General features: G+C 37.3%; 1 protein-coding gene across 1 annotated transcript in view; it reads left to right on the top strand.

Moving 5' to 3' along the window:
- htt (huntingtin) overlaps positions 1-20,277 on the top strand; it is a 441,906-nt gene that overhangs the window by 123,206 nt on the left and 298,423 nt on the right. Inside the window, exons 14-15 of the mRNA XM_089233919.1 lie at positions 808-1,007; positions 11,253-11,443. Coding sequence (XP_089090045.1) covers positions 808-1,007; positions 11,253-11,443 — 391 coding nt within the window. The remainder of the gene's footprint in view (positions 1-807; positions 1,008-11,252; positions 11,444-20,277) is intronic.

Genomic DNA, 20,277 nt, shown 5'->3' with positions numbered 1-20,277 from the left:
CATCCCCATTGTTTTTGTTTCAATTTCCGACTCCCTTGCGAAGATGCATCTGTTTTATTACTCATATATTTTTTAGCAATGGTTCAACTACTATGATTCCACATAAATCCATCAACAGCATTTCTTTTAGTCACAGGACATTATGACCACCCCTCCCCACTTTTGGGGTGTCATATTATGTCTTGACACATTCGAGCTATTAAAAAATATGCTATAAAAAATATTTTAATATTTCAAACTTGCAAGAAAAGGGAAAAATGGGAAAAAGCACACGCATCTTCAAAAAAAAGTGGGCACTGCGGGTAACGCTCGGAGAAATTAATTGGACAGTTGACTGGTTAAGCAATTGGTCAGCAGACAATAGCTCTGGATAATGAAAATTGAATAATTGTCGAGAGAAGCGACATCTAACTGCTAGTGGATTTTCCCATTTATCTGCATTTGCTCATACTGAAATCATGATTTTTTCCCCTCCAACTTCAAATTATCCGAAATTTTTAAAATAAATTTTGAATTTAACAACTAATTTTAACATTAAATTAGATAGAAAACTGAAGAGTTCGTAAAAGTATGAATTATCCAAAATTTGAATTAACTACAGATTTTTGTTTTTTTAATGGAAAATAACCATTTAATATTTAAGGAAGTATTGGTTTGAAAATTTCTCAGTATATTTTTAGAAGTTATTTGTTATTAGATTTAGAAACAAATCTTGTGTGAAAAGAAGAGATGTTAGTCATAAACTGAAATTTTTCTTTCACATACTCAAGTTTGTTACATAAAACTCTTACTTCTTCTCTCCCTTAGTGGAAGCATTATCTTTCCAAAGATTAGTTAGCAAAATTATTGAGATAATTAAAGATAGTTCATCAATGGCTTCAAAACTGGGGCTGACAGCTCTGAAACAGTGTGTCAATGGTATTTTGCAATCAGTACATGCACATGTGGCTCATCCTATTCTCAACACACTTTTCTCTATTCCAAACAGTGCTTACTGGCTTACTAAGGTAAGTTAATTTATGTCATTTACTTTTTTTCTGATAAGCTTTTCTTCTGTTTCTGTTGAGGAATCAGTTGGTTAGGAAAAAAATGGTAATCTATAGGCAATTTCTGTTCCTTTGCTGATCAAATAGGTATAAGTTGAATTGATAATTACAAACTAATGATTATAATCATCAGTGTTCATCATTACACATCTAGATGAATATTTTCCCCTCACAATTCATTTTTATTCTTCTAAATTTCTTCAGAGTAAAAATATGCCTTCAAATTTTAAATTCAGATTTATTTTTTTATTTTTGAAAATATTTGTGTATAAAATACACAATAAACATGTGGTGAAAAAAACACAGGTAGTGTTAATGTTACCATATAAGGAACTCCAATGCATCAAGCTGTGATGGAAGCAACATTGAATACAAGGATAGCATGTGACATGTTAAAAGGATGTTGCCGCATGATCTTTGCTTTCCTACGGGAACAATCCCCTGCCTTTAAGGAGCATTTAAAAATTTACTATTCATTTCACGTCCTCAATTTTTTATCTCAAATTTTGTAAATACAGTCTATGCTTGTTATAGCCATTGAACATAAAAAGAAGCTAGATACGATGAAAAGGAAAGCGGAGGAAATGTGTAGTGAATATGCGGTCAGGGTGGAAACAGCTGTAGATTTATACCAGTAGACAGTGATTCAAGGGAAGTTGAATCACTGTCGATCTAGCAATAATGGAGGTTGATGTCGTCCTTATTCTAGAAATTGTAATGCAGTAAAAAATGAAATTGTCTGTGTTGGTATCGTTTCGATTTCAAGACAATACAACTATAGTTGTGGAACAGGAGGAACGGAATAGGAACAGGGCGAATGTTATAGCGACCATTCCATTACAACGACTGGTAGGATAAGTCCCAAATGTTTTCATATAAAGAATAGCCTGTATGTTTTTTTTGGATATAACAACCTTCTAATATAATGTCTGTTTTCAACGGGATGGTGAGGATCAATAACGAGTGCAGACTGTATTTTTATACAGTTTAATGAGAGCTTTTAGGATTTTAATATACGTAGTTTTTTAGAATTTTAACTTCAACAACATGCAACTTGTTATAAAATCATCAAAATTTACCCATATTTTGTACCATAAAAATTTTTGAATCATTTTGATAAGAAATCCTCTTGTTAAAACATGTAACACCTCAGTGGCAGGGTTGGGTTTTTGCTACGAAAAGCATCAAAAACTGGTTTAAACCATTAAAAACCTTCGAAAACCTAAATGAATGCTTCTGGATAATGTTTTGAACACAATTATAGGTATATAACATAATGAAAACTTACTTTTTTGCATATTACAATATTTTATTTTTAAACATTAATTTATTACAGAATTAAAACAAAATATTAACTATAATTTGCGATTTTAAATTTTTCAACATAAGAGTCTAGAACATATAAAATATAATTTTATGGTTTATTTATCTTAGCTACTCATTACCTGTGTTCAATTTGCTAAGCGGAATAGAGCTGCTTATTGAAAATGTGTATGATAGGGCATCAGGGTTAGGTTTGTGATTTCAGAAACTACATCAGTATTAAAACAGTCAAAAACGTATTGTCATATTGTCAAATAGGTTTTTTTAACCTGATAGATAAGTTAAATAACAAAATGCTTACTTTTATATAGATTAAAGGGTTTTATATTCAGAATTATAATTACTGAGAAAAACAATCTAATTTTGATATTTTAAATTTACTGATCTGCCCAAAATTTTATATTGAATAAAAACTCTCATGTAGCATCTGTTAATACATTAATTAAACTCATTTATTTTCACCTAAAAATTTTTTAACTCAGGCTGTATAAATTCACAGAGTTTTAAAGAGTATTTTGAACCAAAGCAGAGCTTCCAGGACTTGATACCCAAAGATTATTTAAATACAGCTTCAATTGGAAAACCATTGCATTGTAAATGATAGTAAATATACCATATCGTAGTACAAAAGATAGAATAACCAAGTTTGAATAAGGATAAGTTACAGGAGTTTCTTAAGCATAATATACAAGCTAGCATTGCGAAATTAAATGACATTTTAGTCCTACAATTTAGTATTTTGATTGCTAGATATATTTCAATGTTATGCACAATAAGAGTATCTCAGTGATTATCTAGATAATTTAATAATAACAGAAATAAACATTACATATATGATGTAATAAACTTTTTTCAACACTTATTTGTTATAAAAAAAGTACAGCAGATGGCTTATAGTACATAAGCAGTTGAAGAAATTTTAGAAGGTCAAGAATCATCTTGAATCAGAGAATGTCAAATCATTCCATAGTTTCCTCTTCAGTGTTTATGCTATGCTTTATTCAAATTGTATATTTTATAAGAAAAAAACCCATATATATATATATATATATATATATATATATATATAATTGTCCAAAATAATTCTGTGGGGGGGGGGGGGAAGGAGAGTAGAAAATTATTTTACAATCATATTAAATATTTATTCTTTGTATAACATAGTCACTTTAAATGTTACATGCAATTAACTTGTGTTTTCCAATGGGAATTTTTATACTGAAAAGCAATATTTGAAGTTTTTGATGTGACAGTTTCAACTGTCAAAAACCTGCCAACCCTGCTCAGTGCTGAGAGAGACACAAATTTTCAAGACATTTGAACAAGTGGTGTCTGAATATCTGTGGTAAACTGTGGAATGAAGTCAAGTTGCTTTAGCCTACAAGGTGAGAATTTATTCTGTTTTTGCTGAAATGCAAATTACCGAAGTTTCTGGCCTACCAATTATGTGAAGGGTCTTGTATCCAACAAATACCTAAAATACTGAATTGTTGAATATGCAGAAAGCAATTCCCTATCAGAAGTGAAATAATTGCATTGCATGAGTGACAACTTTTTGAAAAATAACCAAGAGTTATTTGACCCAAGTTATGGGTCATCAGGCATTACTTCATGTATTACTACATCCATCACAAAACCACTGCAATTAGTGACGAAAGCCATTTTAGCATTTGCTGAAAAATGATACAATAAAGATGTCTCCGCTGTGGCATTTTTCGCCTTTTCAAAACTTTTTATAGTTCCAAATTCCACACAATTATATGCTTGTCATTGTCATCCTTTCTCATCCCAACCAGTAACTTATTTAAGGGTGAAAGAATGACCACACTTTCTGGAATGAAATGGTGATAGAAATTTATCATCCTCAAAATTGTTAGAGTTAGCTAATATCACTAGGTTTGAGAATATTCAAGGTTCAAAATTCAAGATCAATCAAGGTACATCAAATTTTTTGTAGTGGAAAAACAACTGTTTTTATGGATCATTTTGACCTGAAAATTCAATTTGCTCTTTGCTAAATCACATTTAGATTCATTAGTTATGATGCCATATTTCAATAAACTTTTGAAAAATTCTTCCAAATGCTGCCTATGCTGTTCAGGATTCTCTCTAGTAACCAAAATATCGTCAATGTATGAAAAACATAGTCCGAGCCATGTATAACCTCATTGATAAATCTTTGAAAAGTTTGTGCTCCTGACAGAGGCCAAAATTTAGATATGGAAATTCAAATAACCCACATGGTGTTATTATGGCAGTCTTAGGTGTATTAGTTGGATTAACAGGATTTTTTTTTTTTTTTTTGATAGTAGGTGCGAATCAAATCAATTTTAGAAAATATGCACTTTCCATTGATCATATGCATGATCGCATGTTACATTGTGCTTATCTGGGGCACAGTAATGCAGTTCAAAGCTTTGTAGTCACCCGTTGGTTGCCAATCAGACAAACCCTTAGGAATCATGTAAAGGGCTGGCCCAGTTACTTTTTGATGTCTTACAAATACCCTTATCTAGCATATTATCGAGTACTTGCTTGGCTATATTCAACTGTGCAGGATTTAATCTTCATGCTTTGGAACAGGAGTGCCTACGGTAGGTATAAAATGTAATATGTTGTGATCTACAGTATTTCAAGGTGCAGAATTTAACTTTGTGATCTCTTTATACTTGAGCAAAAGATTGACATACACGATTTGTCCGAGATGTCTTTACTGCCTGAATGCCATCTAAACTGGACGACCATGAGACACAAGATTTGCCAAAGGGTCAATTAAGTTTTATTTTCTAATGTTAACTAGAAAGCCAAAATACTGTAAAAAAGTCAGCCCCTATAATAGGTTTGCTAACATCGGCAATTATAAATGGCTACTGCAATGTACAGCTTAATCCCAAATCTTAAGTGAGCAGTTTGACACCATATGTTTTTACACATGTTCCATTCGCAGTGTAAAGATCAAATGTGCTGACAGTAGTTTCTTTACTCATAAATAATCTGAGAAAACCTGAATCTACCAAATATATTCAGCCTTATTTAATTGGTCTTTCACTTAAAGCCTGTGAATTAAAACCATACTTCCAGAAGCTGCAGCTACTTCTGATGGCTTGACTCATTTTTTGATCTATAGGAACAGGGCAAAATGCACTTATAAGTGTGTTTCGCCCTGTTCCTATTCCCATTCCTCCTGTTCCTCAACTATAGTTGTCTTGTCTTGAAATTAAACGATACCAACACAGCCAATTTCATTTTTTACTGCATTACAATTTCTAGAATAAGGATGATATCGACCTCCATTATTGCTAGATCGACAGTGATTCAACTTCCCTCGGCTTTAGGTATAAATCTACAGCTGTTTCCACCCTGACCGCATATTCACTACACGTTTCCTCAGCTTTCCTTTTCATTGTATCTAGCGTCTTTTTATGTTCAATGGAAGTGATTTGAAATTCATTCAAAATCATCTGTTTGATTCTGTTGTAATCATTTAAATCGGGTTCTGCCTGGCTCATACTTATGCACCCAGCCTTCCCCTTCATAGTACATAGTATAACTTTCCGATGGTATTCCTCCGGGACCTCATACAACTTGAACATAGTTTCTGCTTGATGAAAGAAAAAAGGCCAATCCTCTATGTTTTCCGCCACCTCTGGTATTACACCATTAAATTCAAATACTCAATAAAATCATTATTGCCACGTGTTCCACGTCTTTCATTATGTTTCACTCTTTCTACCTCTAATTCGTGGTTTCTTGCTTCTCGCTGTGTTCTTTCATCGATAATACTATTTAGTAATGCTTTCAAAAATTCTGATTCATAATGAGGGCTCTTCATGATTCGCTCATTCAAATCCACAATCTATGCATCTTTGGGGACTTCCACCCGTAACTCATCTGCTAAAATCAGCAGGTCCTCTTGTCTTCCTGTGGCAAAGATGGCCATTTTTTAATATTTTTCTTTTTTAAAATCAGTATAGAATGAAATTACAGTACGGAAATAGTTCGGTTTTGCCTAACAAACAAAGAAAACATGACCACTCACCTCCTCAGTATAGGTGAAAGTCCTGATGCTCGTCCGTTTCTGCCGATGGTCCAGCTTTCATATATTCCGATGCCTTGAGACACTGGTGACCACCCAATTTGTGATCAGCTATGCCAATTGATCAGTCCTGATTCTTCTTTGCTGTCAACTGCTTAATGGTGATTTATTCCTGCAATCACCTTCACACAAAAATAGTCAGTTTATATTTCTTTTCATTCAGTGTAGTTGTACTGACCGCACTGCTGGCACCACAATGTCAGGTTCTTTTTCAATGACTGATTGCCACAATCATAAGCACATCCTGCCACTTTTTTATATAATACTTAGTTTAATCATAAATTTTCAAAATAAACATTATGCTATTAAAACTTACAGCGAGCCTTTGAAATGACCTCCTGAGTCCACAGGAGCCACTCTCTAACTAACTGAAAACACACCAAGCTTCCTTCCTCTTCTCTGTCGAGGGCCTTCCCCCCCCCCCCAACCCAAGCTTTCTAATCTCATTATGCTCCTTCCCAATGGGGGAAACCTTACACGCGGTGTAATATTTTTGCTTATTAGTATATTTTTTTAATACTTGATATTATGACAGTGTTTGCCCCCACAGGAGAAATTTATGGTGCATACTCTTTCTTTAGACGGATTAAGCGATCGCTGGAGTAGGATATTGTGTGTACATATATACTGTGTTTTTTCTCAATTTTTTAAAACATTGTTATTTCAAATTGTGATAGTACCCGGTTTGAAGCAGGGTTGTAAAAAACCCAGGTTTTTTGGGCAAAATGGGGAAAATTTAATTTACTTTTTCTACAACCTCAAAATATGTAACTTAAACATGTATGCACATTAGGGGGGGTTGAAAAAAATGAAGTTTTTATTTTCAACTTACTATAGTGCGGAAAAGTTGCCTCTTTGAATAAGAAGAGAAACGACGTAAAAAAAATTTTAAATCGGTTGATATCTTCTGGTTGCGAATAGTACTTGAAATTTATGGAAACTGACGAAATTGAACATTTTTCTTAATTTTTTTAATATTACTTAAAATTGAACAATCGACACGCAGAAGTTTTCAATGTCTATTTCATGGTTCAATAAAATAAAATAAATTAAAACATCATTAATATTTCAATGTGTATTAGTCATACAATGTGTTCGAAAGACTGGAATTGACCAAACTGTTTCAAGTTTCATTGTGCAGCTATTCGCCTGGTTTGTCTGAAGAAAATGACCCAGAACTTACCACAATGAGGTGGCTGCATGTTGAGTTCCACCTAGACCCTATCCAATTAATCGTCCAAAGTAGGAGTGTGTGTGTGATTGACATTATATTTAAAAACTATTTACCAAAATTGACACATTCAAAATCTGACAATTAGGAGAAATCAGGCATAACTGATCTTGATAATAGTGTAGATCTGATGTAGCCATCTCCTAGCTTCATGTCTACATACTTTAGTTGAGGCCTCTGTAACGGGTTTGACACATTTCTGGTCTGTCCGAGTGTGACAGGGAAACTTTTTGATGGCTCTGCAGTTAGTGTCGGAATTGAATATATCATCATCATTGCATATGTTCGATAGCATTAAGGGACGATAGCAACAGGCCAGTATTCTAGCAAATAATTTTAAGGTAATTGATAGCTTTAAAGCTAATTTTTGGTAGCATGAAGTGTCTGAACTAAACAGAACAAACTGAGCACAACCAGGCTCTTTCACATTAGAAATGTAAGCTCAATGCTCAGAAGGGCGCGGTCATGCCGGAAAAACTCCAGTCGGTAGTCCAGCTGGTTAATCAAGGGATCAGAGAAAAGAAAGGTGAGAAAATTAAAAATGTAACAGAAAATGATAACAATTAAGCTAGGCTAATGCAATTAAGCTTTGCATGAAGTGTTCAATAGTTTTTTATTCAGAGGCGGATTTTTTCGCTTTTAAAATTCTTTTATACCCAATCGCTCTCAAATGTGTTCTCTGTCATTAATTATTATAGCCAATAGTAAATTTTCAGGGTGTGCAAATAACGCATTGCGTTCAATTACTGGATTAACAACTTGAAGTAAGTTGTACAATAAATACCGCAATGTTAGAAAAACATGTTTAGCGCATCACTAAAGTACTTTTTATTTTTGATGTGGGACCGTGACAGAGTATCTCAAATTGGCAAATCCTCTGGACAATGTCTCGACTTTATTGCTTTGGATATGTCTAATAAATACAGTACTGCTGGTCTTTGCTCAGCATCTTTCTGGCTACTTCCAGAATCAAATAATCTCATGATTATTTGACCACAGTATATCTCGTACTCCACCACAGTGAGCTTTTCAAACCAATTAAGCTGTTATCCAATGGACCCAGAAAAAGATTTTGGCCCTGTGGGTGCACCATATGCTAAAAAATATGACGAAAAGGCAATTAATTGAAATGGAGTAGACACATGATCCCCTGTAGTGGTCTTCTCATGTGCAATTCACATGTGCTCCAGTCCCACTCAGCTAGTCGAGAGATGTGCCTGACTTACTACCGAATCCTCAACTAAAGCATGTGGAGATGAAGCTAGAGATAGCTGCACCATATCTAAGCTGTTATCAAAATTAATCATGCCTAATTTCTCCCAAAAGTCAGACTTTAAACGGGACAATAGAAGAAACCGTAAACCACTAAATCCTAGTCAATTTTGGTAACTGTAATGTAAATTACACTCTCTCCTACTTTGGATGGTTGATTGGATAGGGGTGTGGATGAAACTCGATGTGCAGCCACCTCATCGGGGTAAGTTCTGGGTCATTTTGTTCTGACAAAGCATGCAAAGAGTTGCACAATGAAGCTTGCAAAAGTTTGGTCAATTCCAGTTTTTTGAACACATTGCACGACCAATAAACATTGAAATATCAATGGTGTTTTAATTTATTTTACTTCATTGAACCATAAAATAAGCATAACAAAATTTGCGTGTTGATCGTTCAATTTTAAGTAATAATAAAAAAAATTAAGAAAAATGTTCAATTTCGTCAATTTTCATAAACTTCAAGTACGATGCGCGACCAAATGATGTCAATCGATTTTAAATTTTTTTACGTTATTTTTCTTTTTATTAAAGGAGGCTACTTTTCCGCACTATAGCGATTTGAATTTTTTTTTTCCCAACCCACCCTAATGTACATCCTTTATGTGCACATCTTATATTATGTCTGAATATGAATTTTTGCTGCATGTTAAACTATGTATTTGATTAATAAAATTGACCATATTATAAGAGAATAATTGTTCACACACAAACACACCCACTTCTGCATAATTGTATCTGAAACTTGAGTTGTATGTAGAACTGCAGCAAGAAAATTGTTTGTGGTAAAATGAATGAATTTGGATAATGAAAATTCTGCGAAATCAGGGTGGTGCATGAAATTTTTTTACCCAAATTTTTCAAACCCTGCAGAAAATGTATCCAAAAGTGTACTGATACATTAATAATAAAACCTTTAGCTATGTAACCAAAACCATAAAGTTTTTTTTTTTAATCAAACCCAAACTTTCAGGAGCTAAAATCTTGTGCTTCTTTTTTTCTTGAATTCCTCACTGTTGAAGAATATCCCTACTTCATTAAATTAAATTCTGAAATATTTTTAAAGGAGCAGTAATAATTAAAAAATGATCTGGTTAAGAGGAGATAGCACAGTCATTCTGAGGATTCATTACTCTGGAAGTGTTTTCCACTTGTCCAAATTAGCAATTTTTGAGAACTTAAAACTACAGTTTTACTTGAATTATCATTAAATACAAATGTCAATAACATTATTGTATATTAATATCACTTTATAAAAGAAAACCTGTCATGTATAACAGCAGGTCTACAGAATGCTTTCATCTGGCTGATGATTTTAACAGGCAAATTTTCGGGGTTATATTATGAGCATCTTGAAAAATCAGACTAAGGCTTATTTTCTGGTTATGTCTTATTTTCGGAGAAAAATCATAGTTTTTGTTCTGTTTCACTGGAAGGTGTTTGTTACCAATGTTCAATTCAAGAATCCCACAAAATAATTTTCTTTTTGTTATGAGATAATGATATTTTGGTCTCTTGATATTTCAGTTATGAAAGTCTCATGTACCTGTATAAAACTTAAAACTAATGCAAACACGTAAATATTGTTTGAATGAAGATTCAGTTTACATATTGGTTTACAAGAGGCTTCAATTTATTTGTACAAGGATTTGTGTGTGTGTGAAAAGTTAATGTCTATTAAAAATAAGCAATAATTTCTGAATTTCTGTGGATATGCTTATCACATAATACATATCAGGTATATTTGTTAAACTAAGTTCCATAGTTACATTTTCTGTTTGCGGTTTCTTGTAACATATTTTAATATGTGAATCTCGTACCTAAATGCTTACATAAAAAAAGGTAGTCAGAAAGAATTATAAAAAAGTGTGTGATTCCAAGAAATGATTTATTATCACATTTTTGTTCCTAAAAAAATCATTTAAAAATATTTCAAAATATACATATTCTAAACACTGCACTATGCAGCAGTTTTTGGAATACATAAACTAACCTCAAACAAAAATTTTAACCTGCAAGCAACACATTTTCTTCGAAAAGAAACAACATTCCACAAAAAAACCCAGCCTGGGGAGCAAATTTTACAACCCTAGTTTGAAGGGCACACAAAACCCCCTTCTTCCTTTGGTGCTTACGTAACATTTGAATGGCTCCTTGGAACCTAAATTCTTTTCATTCTAAAGTATAGTAAATCTGCTTCAGATTTTTTTGTCTCTGTGCTTTACTTGCTGCAGTTAATCTTCCTTGAAGAGTTAAAAGTGATTAAAGTATTTTGCTCAATTTTTCAGGTTGAACTTCTGGATTTGATAGCTGAACTGAAGTTCCCTATCATTCACTTTGTAGAAGTTATGAAGAACTCTGATGTGGCCCTTCTACAAAATAAAGGATCTCAAAATAAATTTCTTAAAAATATTCTTGTTCCTCTTTTGGGAGATGAAGATTTTAGAGTTCGCCAAGCTTGTGCTTCTATAATAACTAAGTAAGAATTCCTTATTTTAAATATGAACATTGAAAATATGTAATCGTTTGGTAATAATATCTGAGTTTACTTTTTGGAAACTATATACCATTACTTTTCACGTTTCAAAATATTTAACCCCTTTATGTACAGCAAGCTTTTGGCTACAAATTTGGGCAATATGCAGTTGAAATGCCAGTAATATATTTCAGAAATTGTTATCTTTGTTTTGATTCAAATTTTTTACCAAACAACAGGTTATTTTCCAAAGCATCAGTGAAAAACAACTATTAAAAAAATACTTAGAATTTGAAGGAACATTTTCACTTGTCAACAAAATTTGAGAAGTAAAATTGAATTTTGATTCATGAATCATACATCTAGATGCGTATTTGGAAACACTAGTCCCACCTATCACATGACCTTGGGGGTTGCTGTATATAGAATTTTCAGGTGAACCAAAAAAAATTTCTCCCAGAAATTTTTTGATTAAAAGTGAAAAGTAAATTTTGGCTTAAAATCTTCTGTTGATTATGCTGCCAGTGATAGTAATATCAAAAATTAAAGCAAGAAAAACAGAGTTAAATTGCTGCTTTCAATGTTAGACAATACTTCTGATGAATCCAAAGGAAACAAGTCATCCAAATTGAATAAAGTATGGAATTAGGGAAACCTGTGAGGCACTCTTTAAAGCTTAGAAATACAGACTACCATGATAATTTAAAGATGCTAAAAATAGAAATTTATAAATTTATCATTAGTCTATTCAAAAGAGAGTTATCTAATTTCTTTGAAATATATGTTGTTCCAGACAATGTCTCTCACAAGCACTCGAGATGGCAAAGACAAAGCGATTTGAAAGACAACAGATTTATTTTACAGAACAGTTATATGTACATGTGTTCACAAGCGGAGATCTGCCTATACACATTAAACAGCGAACCTCTGAAAGTTGGTTTCTCATTAACGCACACAAGAGTATGTCTTCTCTCTCAACTACTCAGTTTCACTTCTCTCTCAATTAGTCAGTTTCGCTTTGGCTGCACTTTTACACAGGTCAAGAAATTTCTCTACCATTCTCGCAAGATCCCATTCTTTCCTTTTCTTTCTAAAAATTTCTCTTTGTAATATGACGTAGCCAAGTCATTGGAGTTGTTGCCAAACTTACCAAGTTTTTCGCTGATTTGGCGAGTCCATCAATCACCACAAGTATGTACTTGTGACCATCATGGGTTCTGGTCCGAGGAATTCCAGGGCTATTCTTGCAAATGGAACACCAATGTTGTAGCATTGAAGATGAGCATGGGTACTCTTTGGTGGTCCTTTTCGAATGTCGCAAGTGCCACAGTTCTTGCATCACTTTTCTGTATCAGTCCTGGACTTGTTCCAATGGAATTGCTCCCAAACCTTTTGCAGCATCTTGATTATGCCAAAATGTCCAACAGTCCGGCTTCCATGCAGCTTGTTCAAAACCACTTTCACACGGCCTCTTGGTAGAATGAGGTGCCACCTGAATGTCTTTCCGTCCTTTGACTCCCATTTGCGCTGAAGCATGCCATTTCTAATTTCCAGGGATTCTCATAGTGCCCAAGGAAGGAATGCTTCTGGAATGGACATCACTTTCCGTGGAAGAACTTTGTTGCGACCACATCTGAGTAGGGTGATGTGTTCTATCTTTTGGTGCTTGGACTGGAATAGGCAACGTTTTGCAATGTTGGTTTGTTTCCCCGGCAGATTCTTTCAAGTCCATTATTGGTCTTATGTCAGGATCTTCTAGTTGGGCCTACCGGGGGTTCTCATTACCTTATGGATCGTCACTTGAAACTTGAGATGTTATATGTCTCACTAAAGGGTTCACATGTGTGTACCTCTCTTTAGCCTTGAGGCAACGATGACAGTTCTGCAAACACTACCTTCTTGACAGGGCAGCGGCATTCCAATGCCTTGCTCGCTTATGATGCTGGATCTCTATCTTCGTGCCATCTACCTGTCAAGAGAAACCAGTTCTGATCCCGCCACACTCTTGTCCTTATTGAGAATGAATTTTTTTCTGCTTCTGGAATGGACATCACTTTCCGTGGAAGAACTTTGTTGCGACCACATCTGAGTAGGGTGATGTGTTCTTTCAGCGTGTGCACTTGGTCATTCGTCATGTCCATGTAAAATCCATGTTTCCTCAGAAAGTCCACTCCGATGATGCTCTAGTCTTTAGTCTTTTATGTCGGCCACAAAGACGGTGTATCAGTAGGTGACTATGGTGATCATCATCATCATTTGGCGTCCCATAGGGGAAGAGCTTAGGCAAATTTTGCCCATTGCTCTAGCACCAAGTGGTTCAACATGAGTTGTAGGTCATGTAAGAATGAAGAAAGATATTATTCTGTGGAAATACCCAGAGTTTGGTGACTGCTCCGGGGACGAGAGTTATGGTGTCTATTACCACATTGTATTGGGTCTCTGTATGGGACATTAAGGAGAACCGCAACCAGTAAAGCCATGTCAGAGAATTTGAGGCTGCTCCTGTCTGCGGTGCCCTTTTAGAAAAGGAGCAGAGAAGGTCTCAGGGATATGGCTGAGAACTCAACATGAGGTTATTAAATAGTAATGCATGAAAGTTCAAGTTAAAGCAGAATTGAAACTCACCATGAATTTAGGTGTTTAGTGTAATTTAGAAAATTTACCAAGTTGTAAATGCTGGGAGCATTCACAACTTCACTTAGAGTCACCTGATGATCACCGAAGTAGTTCCTTCTCGGGATGGAGAAGGCGGGACATCGTCCCACATAGTGGAGTGGAGTTTCGTCTTCTTCTCCACACGCAGGACAAATAGGTGAATCTGTATAACTACAGTTGTGTAGGTGTTTCGCTAGGTTAGCATGACCAGTGATGATCTGTATAACCTGTCGAATTTGTTTCCTGTTCAATGAGATAAGTTTTTTAGCAATATTCGGATGGGTTCCCAAGGCCAGCTTGGCCTGTCTGCAGTCCTGCCTTGAGTTCCATTGCCGCATGTGTTTGTCTTCTATCCATTGTTTGACATCTCCTTTGATGGTTGACATCGAAACAGGATAGAAAGGTTCAGGACCAGATAGCTTCATGTTCGCTGCCTCTTTGGCTATCTGGTCTGCGAGTTCATTTCCCTGGAAATTTACGTGACCAGGAACCCAGTAAAGGTTGATGTTGTTGCTCAATGCGGCCAAGTTATTCAGCATGTCAGTGCAGTATTTTACACACAGTTGAAACTTGAGGAAGTTGTCAAGAGCCAATAGTGCTGCTTGGCTGTCAGAGAAGATAACAATTTGTTTTCCATGATACCCTTTGGTAATCAGACTTTCAGCCAGTATGGCTATTGCTAATACTTCAGCTTGAAAGACCGTCGACGTTTTGCCTAGATACAAATGTATCTTATGGTAGTCGTGATCCACTCCAAAGATGCGGAAAATTGCTCCAGCCCCAGTATCAGTAATCCTAGAGCCATCGGTGTAACATTCAATAACTCCTGTTGAGATGCTATCAATTATATGGGCAACTTCATTTCTCCTGAGTATGTGGATAGTGAAGCATTTAGTAAAATTTTTTGTTTTGGAACAGGAGTCTTTTGGCATTAGTAGAGAGGGTATCTCCGCTTTTCCCAGTAGACAGCTGTCAAGATGATTCTTGAAAGAAGGTTTGTATCCCATATATGGTCGATTGCACCATGTACCATTTCTTTCCATCCTATACATAGTTTTAAACGCTTCTCCTTGTAGGTACCATCTCAGAGGTGGTATCTTAAGAGTAGTTTCAAGGGCGATGGAGGGAGAGCTGGGTAAGGCTCCCGTGATAAGAATGCAAGCTAGTCTTTGCACTTTTTGCAAGACAGTTTCATAAGAGGTCTTTGATAACACCTGGTGCCATACCACACAACCATAGCTCAGCATTGGGCGTGCTATGGCAGTATAAATCCACTGAGTGGTTTTAGGGTTTAAACCCCAGGCTTTACCAATAATTCTTTTGCACAGCATAAGTATATTAGTGGCCCGTTTAGCTCGTTCATGAATATGGGATTTCCAGGAGAGCTTAGAATCCAAGTGACATCCAAGGTATTTCACTCTGTCACATATGGTTAATTCTTGTCCCTTGAGGGTTAAGTTTCCAATTTCCCATTTTCTGTTCCATGTTAAAATCACAATTCTGGTTTTTTCCGTGGAAAATGTTAGTTGGTGTTTGTCACCCCATCTGCTGACAGAGTTTAAAATTTGTTGAGCAAGAATCCTCATTGTGGATAAATCATGCCCTTGAATGAGCACGACTAAGTCGTCTGCATATGCCTGTGTATACCCTGGTCCTTTCATTAGATCAGAGATCAGGGAGCTGAAGACCATGTTCCATAGAAAGGGAGAAAGGATTCCTCCTTGCGGACATCCTCTTCTGATAGCTCTTTCAGCTTGGGCATCAAGAACATGAGCAGTGATTGTTCGGTTCCTGAGCATATGATCAATCCATCTAGTTAACATAGGTGGAATGTTAAAATCTATTAGTGCCTTACATACAGAGTCAAAAGTAACATTGTCAAAGGCTCCAACGATGTCCAGAAAAATACCAACAGCAAATTGTCCATTGATAATTGTGTTTTCAATTCTCCAAATCAGTTGATGAAGAGCAGAGTCAGTGGAAAACCCTGTATTAAAACCATGCTGGTTCACATTAATCTTACCCATTAAGAGAGGAATCTCTTGAAGATGCCAGAGTATCAGTTTTTCCAGTAACTTTAACTGGAAAGAAGATAATGTAATCATTCTGAAGGATGATGATTTATAATAAGTGTCTTTTCCTGGTTTTGGTAGGAAGACACCTCTGGAGCTCTTCCATACTTTTGGTATATATCCCAAAACTAGGCTGGCTTTGAAGAGGCGAATCAGCTCAATGCCTATAACTTTCCATCCTTTTTGTAAAAAGATAGGATATATTCCATCTGTGCCTGGTGACTTGAAGGGAGAAAATCCCCTCAAGGCTTCGGTACATTTGTCATATTCAACTATCATGTTGGCTATTGAGGTGTCTACTGGTTCCAGGATGGGCGTAGCCTGTACACCACAGTCTGGTTCCGTTGGTCCACCTAGGTGATAGTCCAGAAGACATTCCAGCGTCTCCACTGGGCTGGCAGTATAGTTACCATCTGGTCGTTCTATAACATTAATTTTATCATAGGAATTGTTTTTGATCAATTTGGTAACCTTGGCAGTTTCTGACAGTGAATTCATCTCTGTACAGAACTTCTTCCAAGAACTATTTTTCACTTTTCTGATTTCTTTCTTGAACTTTCGTTGGACTTCCTTATAGTAAGTCCAATTTGATTCAAGTTTAGTCCTAACAGCCTTCCTGTGTGCCTTCCTCGTTTCTTTACGGAGGAGTTCAAGATCTTTAGTCCACCAATTTTTTGAGTAGACTTTAGATTTGTCAGGCTTGAGTGGACACGCCTGATTCGCTGAGTTCCTGATCACCTCTGTCAGAATGGCAGCATGGTGATCCAAGTCATCTACTGTTAAGATCTCGTCACAGGAGTTGGCGAGAGTGTTGAGCTGGCTTTCCAGGTTTCTATTAAAAAGATCCCAGTTTGTGTTCTTAAAATTCCGAAAAAAAGTGGGAGTAAATGTTGCTTCGTAATAGAAGTTTATGAACATATGATCAGATAAGGAGGGTTCATCACTGACCCTCCATCTCTTGATCGTGTTTGCAATATCTATTGAGACCAGGGTCAGATCAATAACTTCTTCCCGATTGCATGTACGGAAAGTCGGTGTGTGCCCCTGGTTAGCCCAAACCAGATTGGTTTTCATGAGGAGCTCCAGTAATGTTTCTCCTCTTTGATTTATGTCTGAGCTGCCCCACGCTGTGTGGTGAGCATTGGCATCACATCCAAATATCATACTTATATTGTGATGTTCGCAGTATTCCACCAGTTCACAGAACATTTGCGGAATTTTGAGATCATAGGCCATATAGACTGAGCAAATCATAATAAGGCGATTCTTGTTTAGTCCCTTGCCCTTAATCAGAACTGCAACAACGTCTTCTGATGTGAATTGTGGCAGTGCCCAGGCATGGATACTTTTGGCAAGGTATACACATGCTCTTGGATGAAACCCCGTTCCTTTCTTAACGAAGAGTTGGGAGTTGGGTAGACGGCCCATAATCATCCCGTTTCTGACCCATGGTTCTTGAATCAGAGCTACAAAATGATTATGGTTGCGAAAAGAAGCTGCAAGGTTGTAGGATGCAGCCTTGCTATGTTGTAAATTTATCTGCCTAAATAACATTGGCAAGGTATGTTACAAAATTACTTACCAGTGGGTAAAATAATACCACTCGGTGTATAGGTTTAACCGAGGAGGTTGCAGAGATGTCCTAGGATAGATCAGAGTCGGACCCGGTGTTATACTCCAGGTCCAACGCCACTTCCATCTCTGGGTCATTGTCCTTATTTGCATCTAAGGGTCTGGATGTAGACCCCGTTTCATCAGCGGGTGCTGACCGTTCTTCTGCCTGGGGAGGTGTTGGCTTCTCAGGCCGTTGAGTAGAAATTGTTGGCCTGTGCTGTCGAGATGGCTCCCTGAATGTGACAGCACTCAAGCCACAATGCACAGTGAAAGATCTAGTGGAAAGCCACTCCACCATCGCTTGCTCCACCCCGATCACCAAGGTATTACCCCCATTTCCCGGGATGACAGCTCGCAGGTGAAGTTGGCCAGACACCAGGTCTTCATTGCATTTACTGAGCAGTTTAAGGGATTTGTTAGGATCCCTATCTCCAGGAATCCAGACAAAGAATTTTTTCATTGGTGGTCTATCACCAGGTCCTAGGGCAAGGTACCCGGTATGACCATCAACGTTTGGTGGAGGTGGTAAACCGTTGATTACTGTTTTCAACCACCCCAGGGTGGTCTGGTCTCTGCATATAATGTGAAGACCTTCCTCCCCAAAGATGGTTCGATCAACGTGAGGGTAAATACCCCCAGTGTCCTCCAGAATCTGGTCCTCCACCGAGTTGGTAATGTGGGACACATCAGCTGGAGTCAGTTTCCTTTCTGGATCCTTAGCCTGGACCCTGAGGGTGATGCCTTTCTTTGTAGCCTTGCTGTAGGAAGAGTCCTTGCAAGGCTTCTTGAAATTTGATTCTGGCGTGTCGCCAGGGACTCTTCGACGCTTGCGAGGAATGGCCCCTTTTGTCTGTGAGGCCTCTGCAGTGCCCGATGCAATTCCTGAGGGTCCAGGCGTAATGGCCTTCTCATTCCTTGCATCATCCTCTGCCAAGGTCACATTTGCCAGAGCTTTCTCCAGGTTACGCCTTTCTCTTTGGCGTTTCTTTTTGGTTTTCTTCTTCTCGTTGGCCGAGAGAAGTTGATTTCCCTCTACAGCAGGGTTCCTGGCTTCCGCTTGTGCTTCCACGGGTGTTTCCACACGTGCTTCCGCTGATGCTTCCGCACGTGCTTCGGCTCTCGTTTTCACTCTCGCTTCCACCTCTCCTCCTGGTGCAGGGGTTAGATGCTTTGGGGATTGGCATCCAGCGTTTTTTTCTCTTTTTTCCTTATTTTCCAAATTCATGGTCAGTTTGTAGAGAGATTGTGCGACCAGTATCCCTGGGTTTCCTCAGAGGGAGATTTCCTAGAGCTGACCCCAGATTCCTTCATGCAATAGTGACCTCGGGAGAGCCCCCCGCATCGTCGAGCATTACCCCACCCAGGTGCCACCTGGAAATACAGGACGAGCGGGATTATACACCAGTTGATAGGGCAGCCTCCCCGTTGGCTAGACAGGGTTCGGGCCCTTGTACTACCTGGCGGCCCAGGAAACGCTAAACCCAGTTTTTCACCTGTACCCTCTACTGCAGACATCCTCTGAGACCCCATTCCATCCCCCACAGAGTTCCTCCAGTTCTTCTGATCGCACAAGGGAGAAGCTACCACTTTCTTCGTTCGAGTCTTGTTGCTTTAGCATACAAGATCCCAGGGGGCCCCGACGTGGAGGTGAAGATAAGTGGCTTTGACTGAGCAGGGCCCACCGGACTTCGTCGAAATTACCCCCACCAATCGAGGACTGGATTTAGGGCCAATATCAACTCCATCAGGGTTTTTGACTCAACGTTGTCGAGAAATCCCTGCTAGCCTTCTGCCCCCCGTGACTATGGTGAACTTCACACTTCAGTTTTTCATGCACAGCCATTTCATCTCCTGTGACTGCAACCGGTTCCCAACTTCAAGGCACGAATGCGAGCCGATCTCCCCTTTAAAAAGTCTTGCCACAGAGAGCAAAAGACCTACAAACAGTACAAATGTAATTCAATCATAACACATCACTCACTTCACTTCTGAAATATAGATGGCAGCACTGAAAAATCAAACACAACACTACATACACATTCAGACTGCTAGGTACACACGCAGTTACACTTCCGGCACAACTAACTAGGTAGTAAATCACCCATAAATGATAATAGACCTGAGTTGTGCTCGGTTTGAAAGAAAGAAAGCCTCAACAATGGTAGCTGTGACAAATTCATCAACACATTTTGCCCAGGATTCCTTGGTCATTCTATTATGAAAATTAACAAACAAACAAAACTAGAAAATATTACAAAAATTTATCACTCACCAGAGATGCCCCTCTACTCTAATTTAACTGGGTCCCGGTACCCAGGTTATTAGAAAAATCTCTATCCTTTTTGAGTGAAAGTGAGTCCCTCTCAAAAAAAATTTATCTTGAATAAAATTATGCCCCCCCCCCAATAGTTCGCTGGTATCTCTATGAATTTTCTTCCAGCATGCCCCAGGTCTTTGATCACCTGCTTATATTTCTTCGTTGAGACTGAGCAGTGC

This window comes from Pholcus phalangioides, unplaced genomic scaffold (assembly GCF_987345545.1).
Source record: "Pholcus phalangioides strain wild (caught in Gottingen) unplaced genomic scaffold, Ppha-v1.0 ptg000007l_1, whole genome shotgun sequence".
NCBI classification, from domain to species: domain Eukaryota; kingdom Metazoa; phylum Arthropoda; class Arachnida; order Araneae; family Pholcidae; genus Pholcus; species Pholcus phalangioides.
The sequence above is the reverse complement of the archived record's forward strand: the minus strand, read 5'-3'. Positions and strand labels throughout refer to the sequence as shown.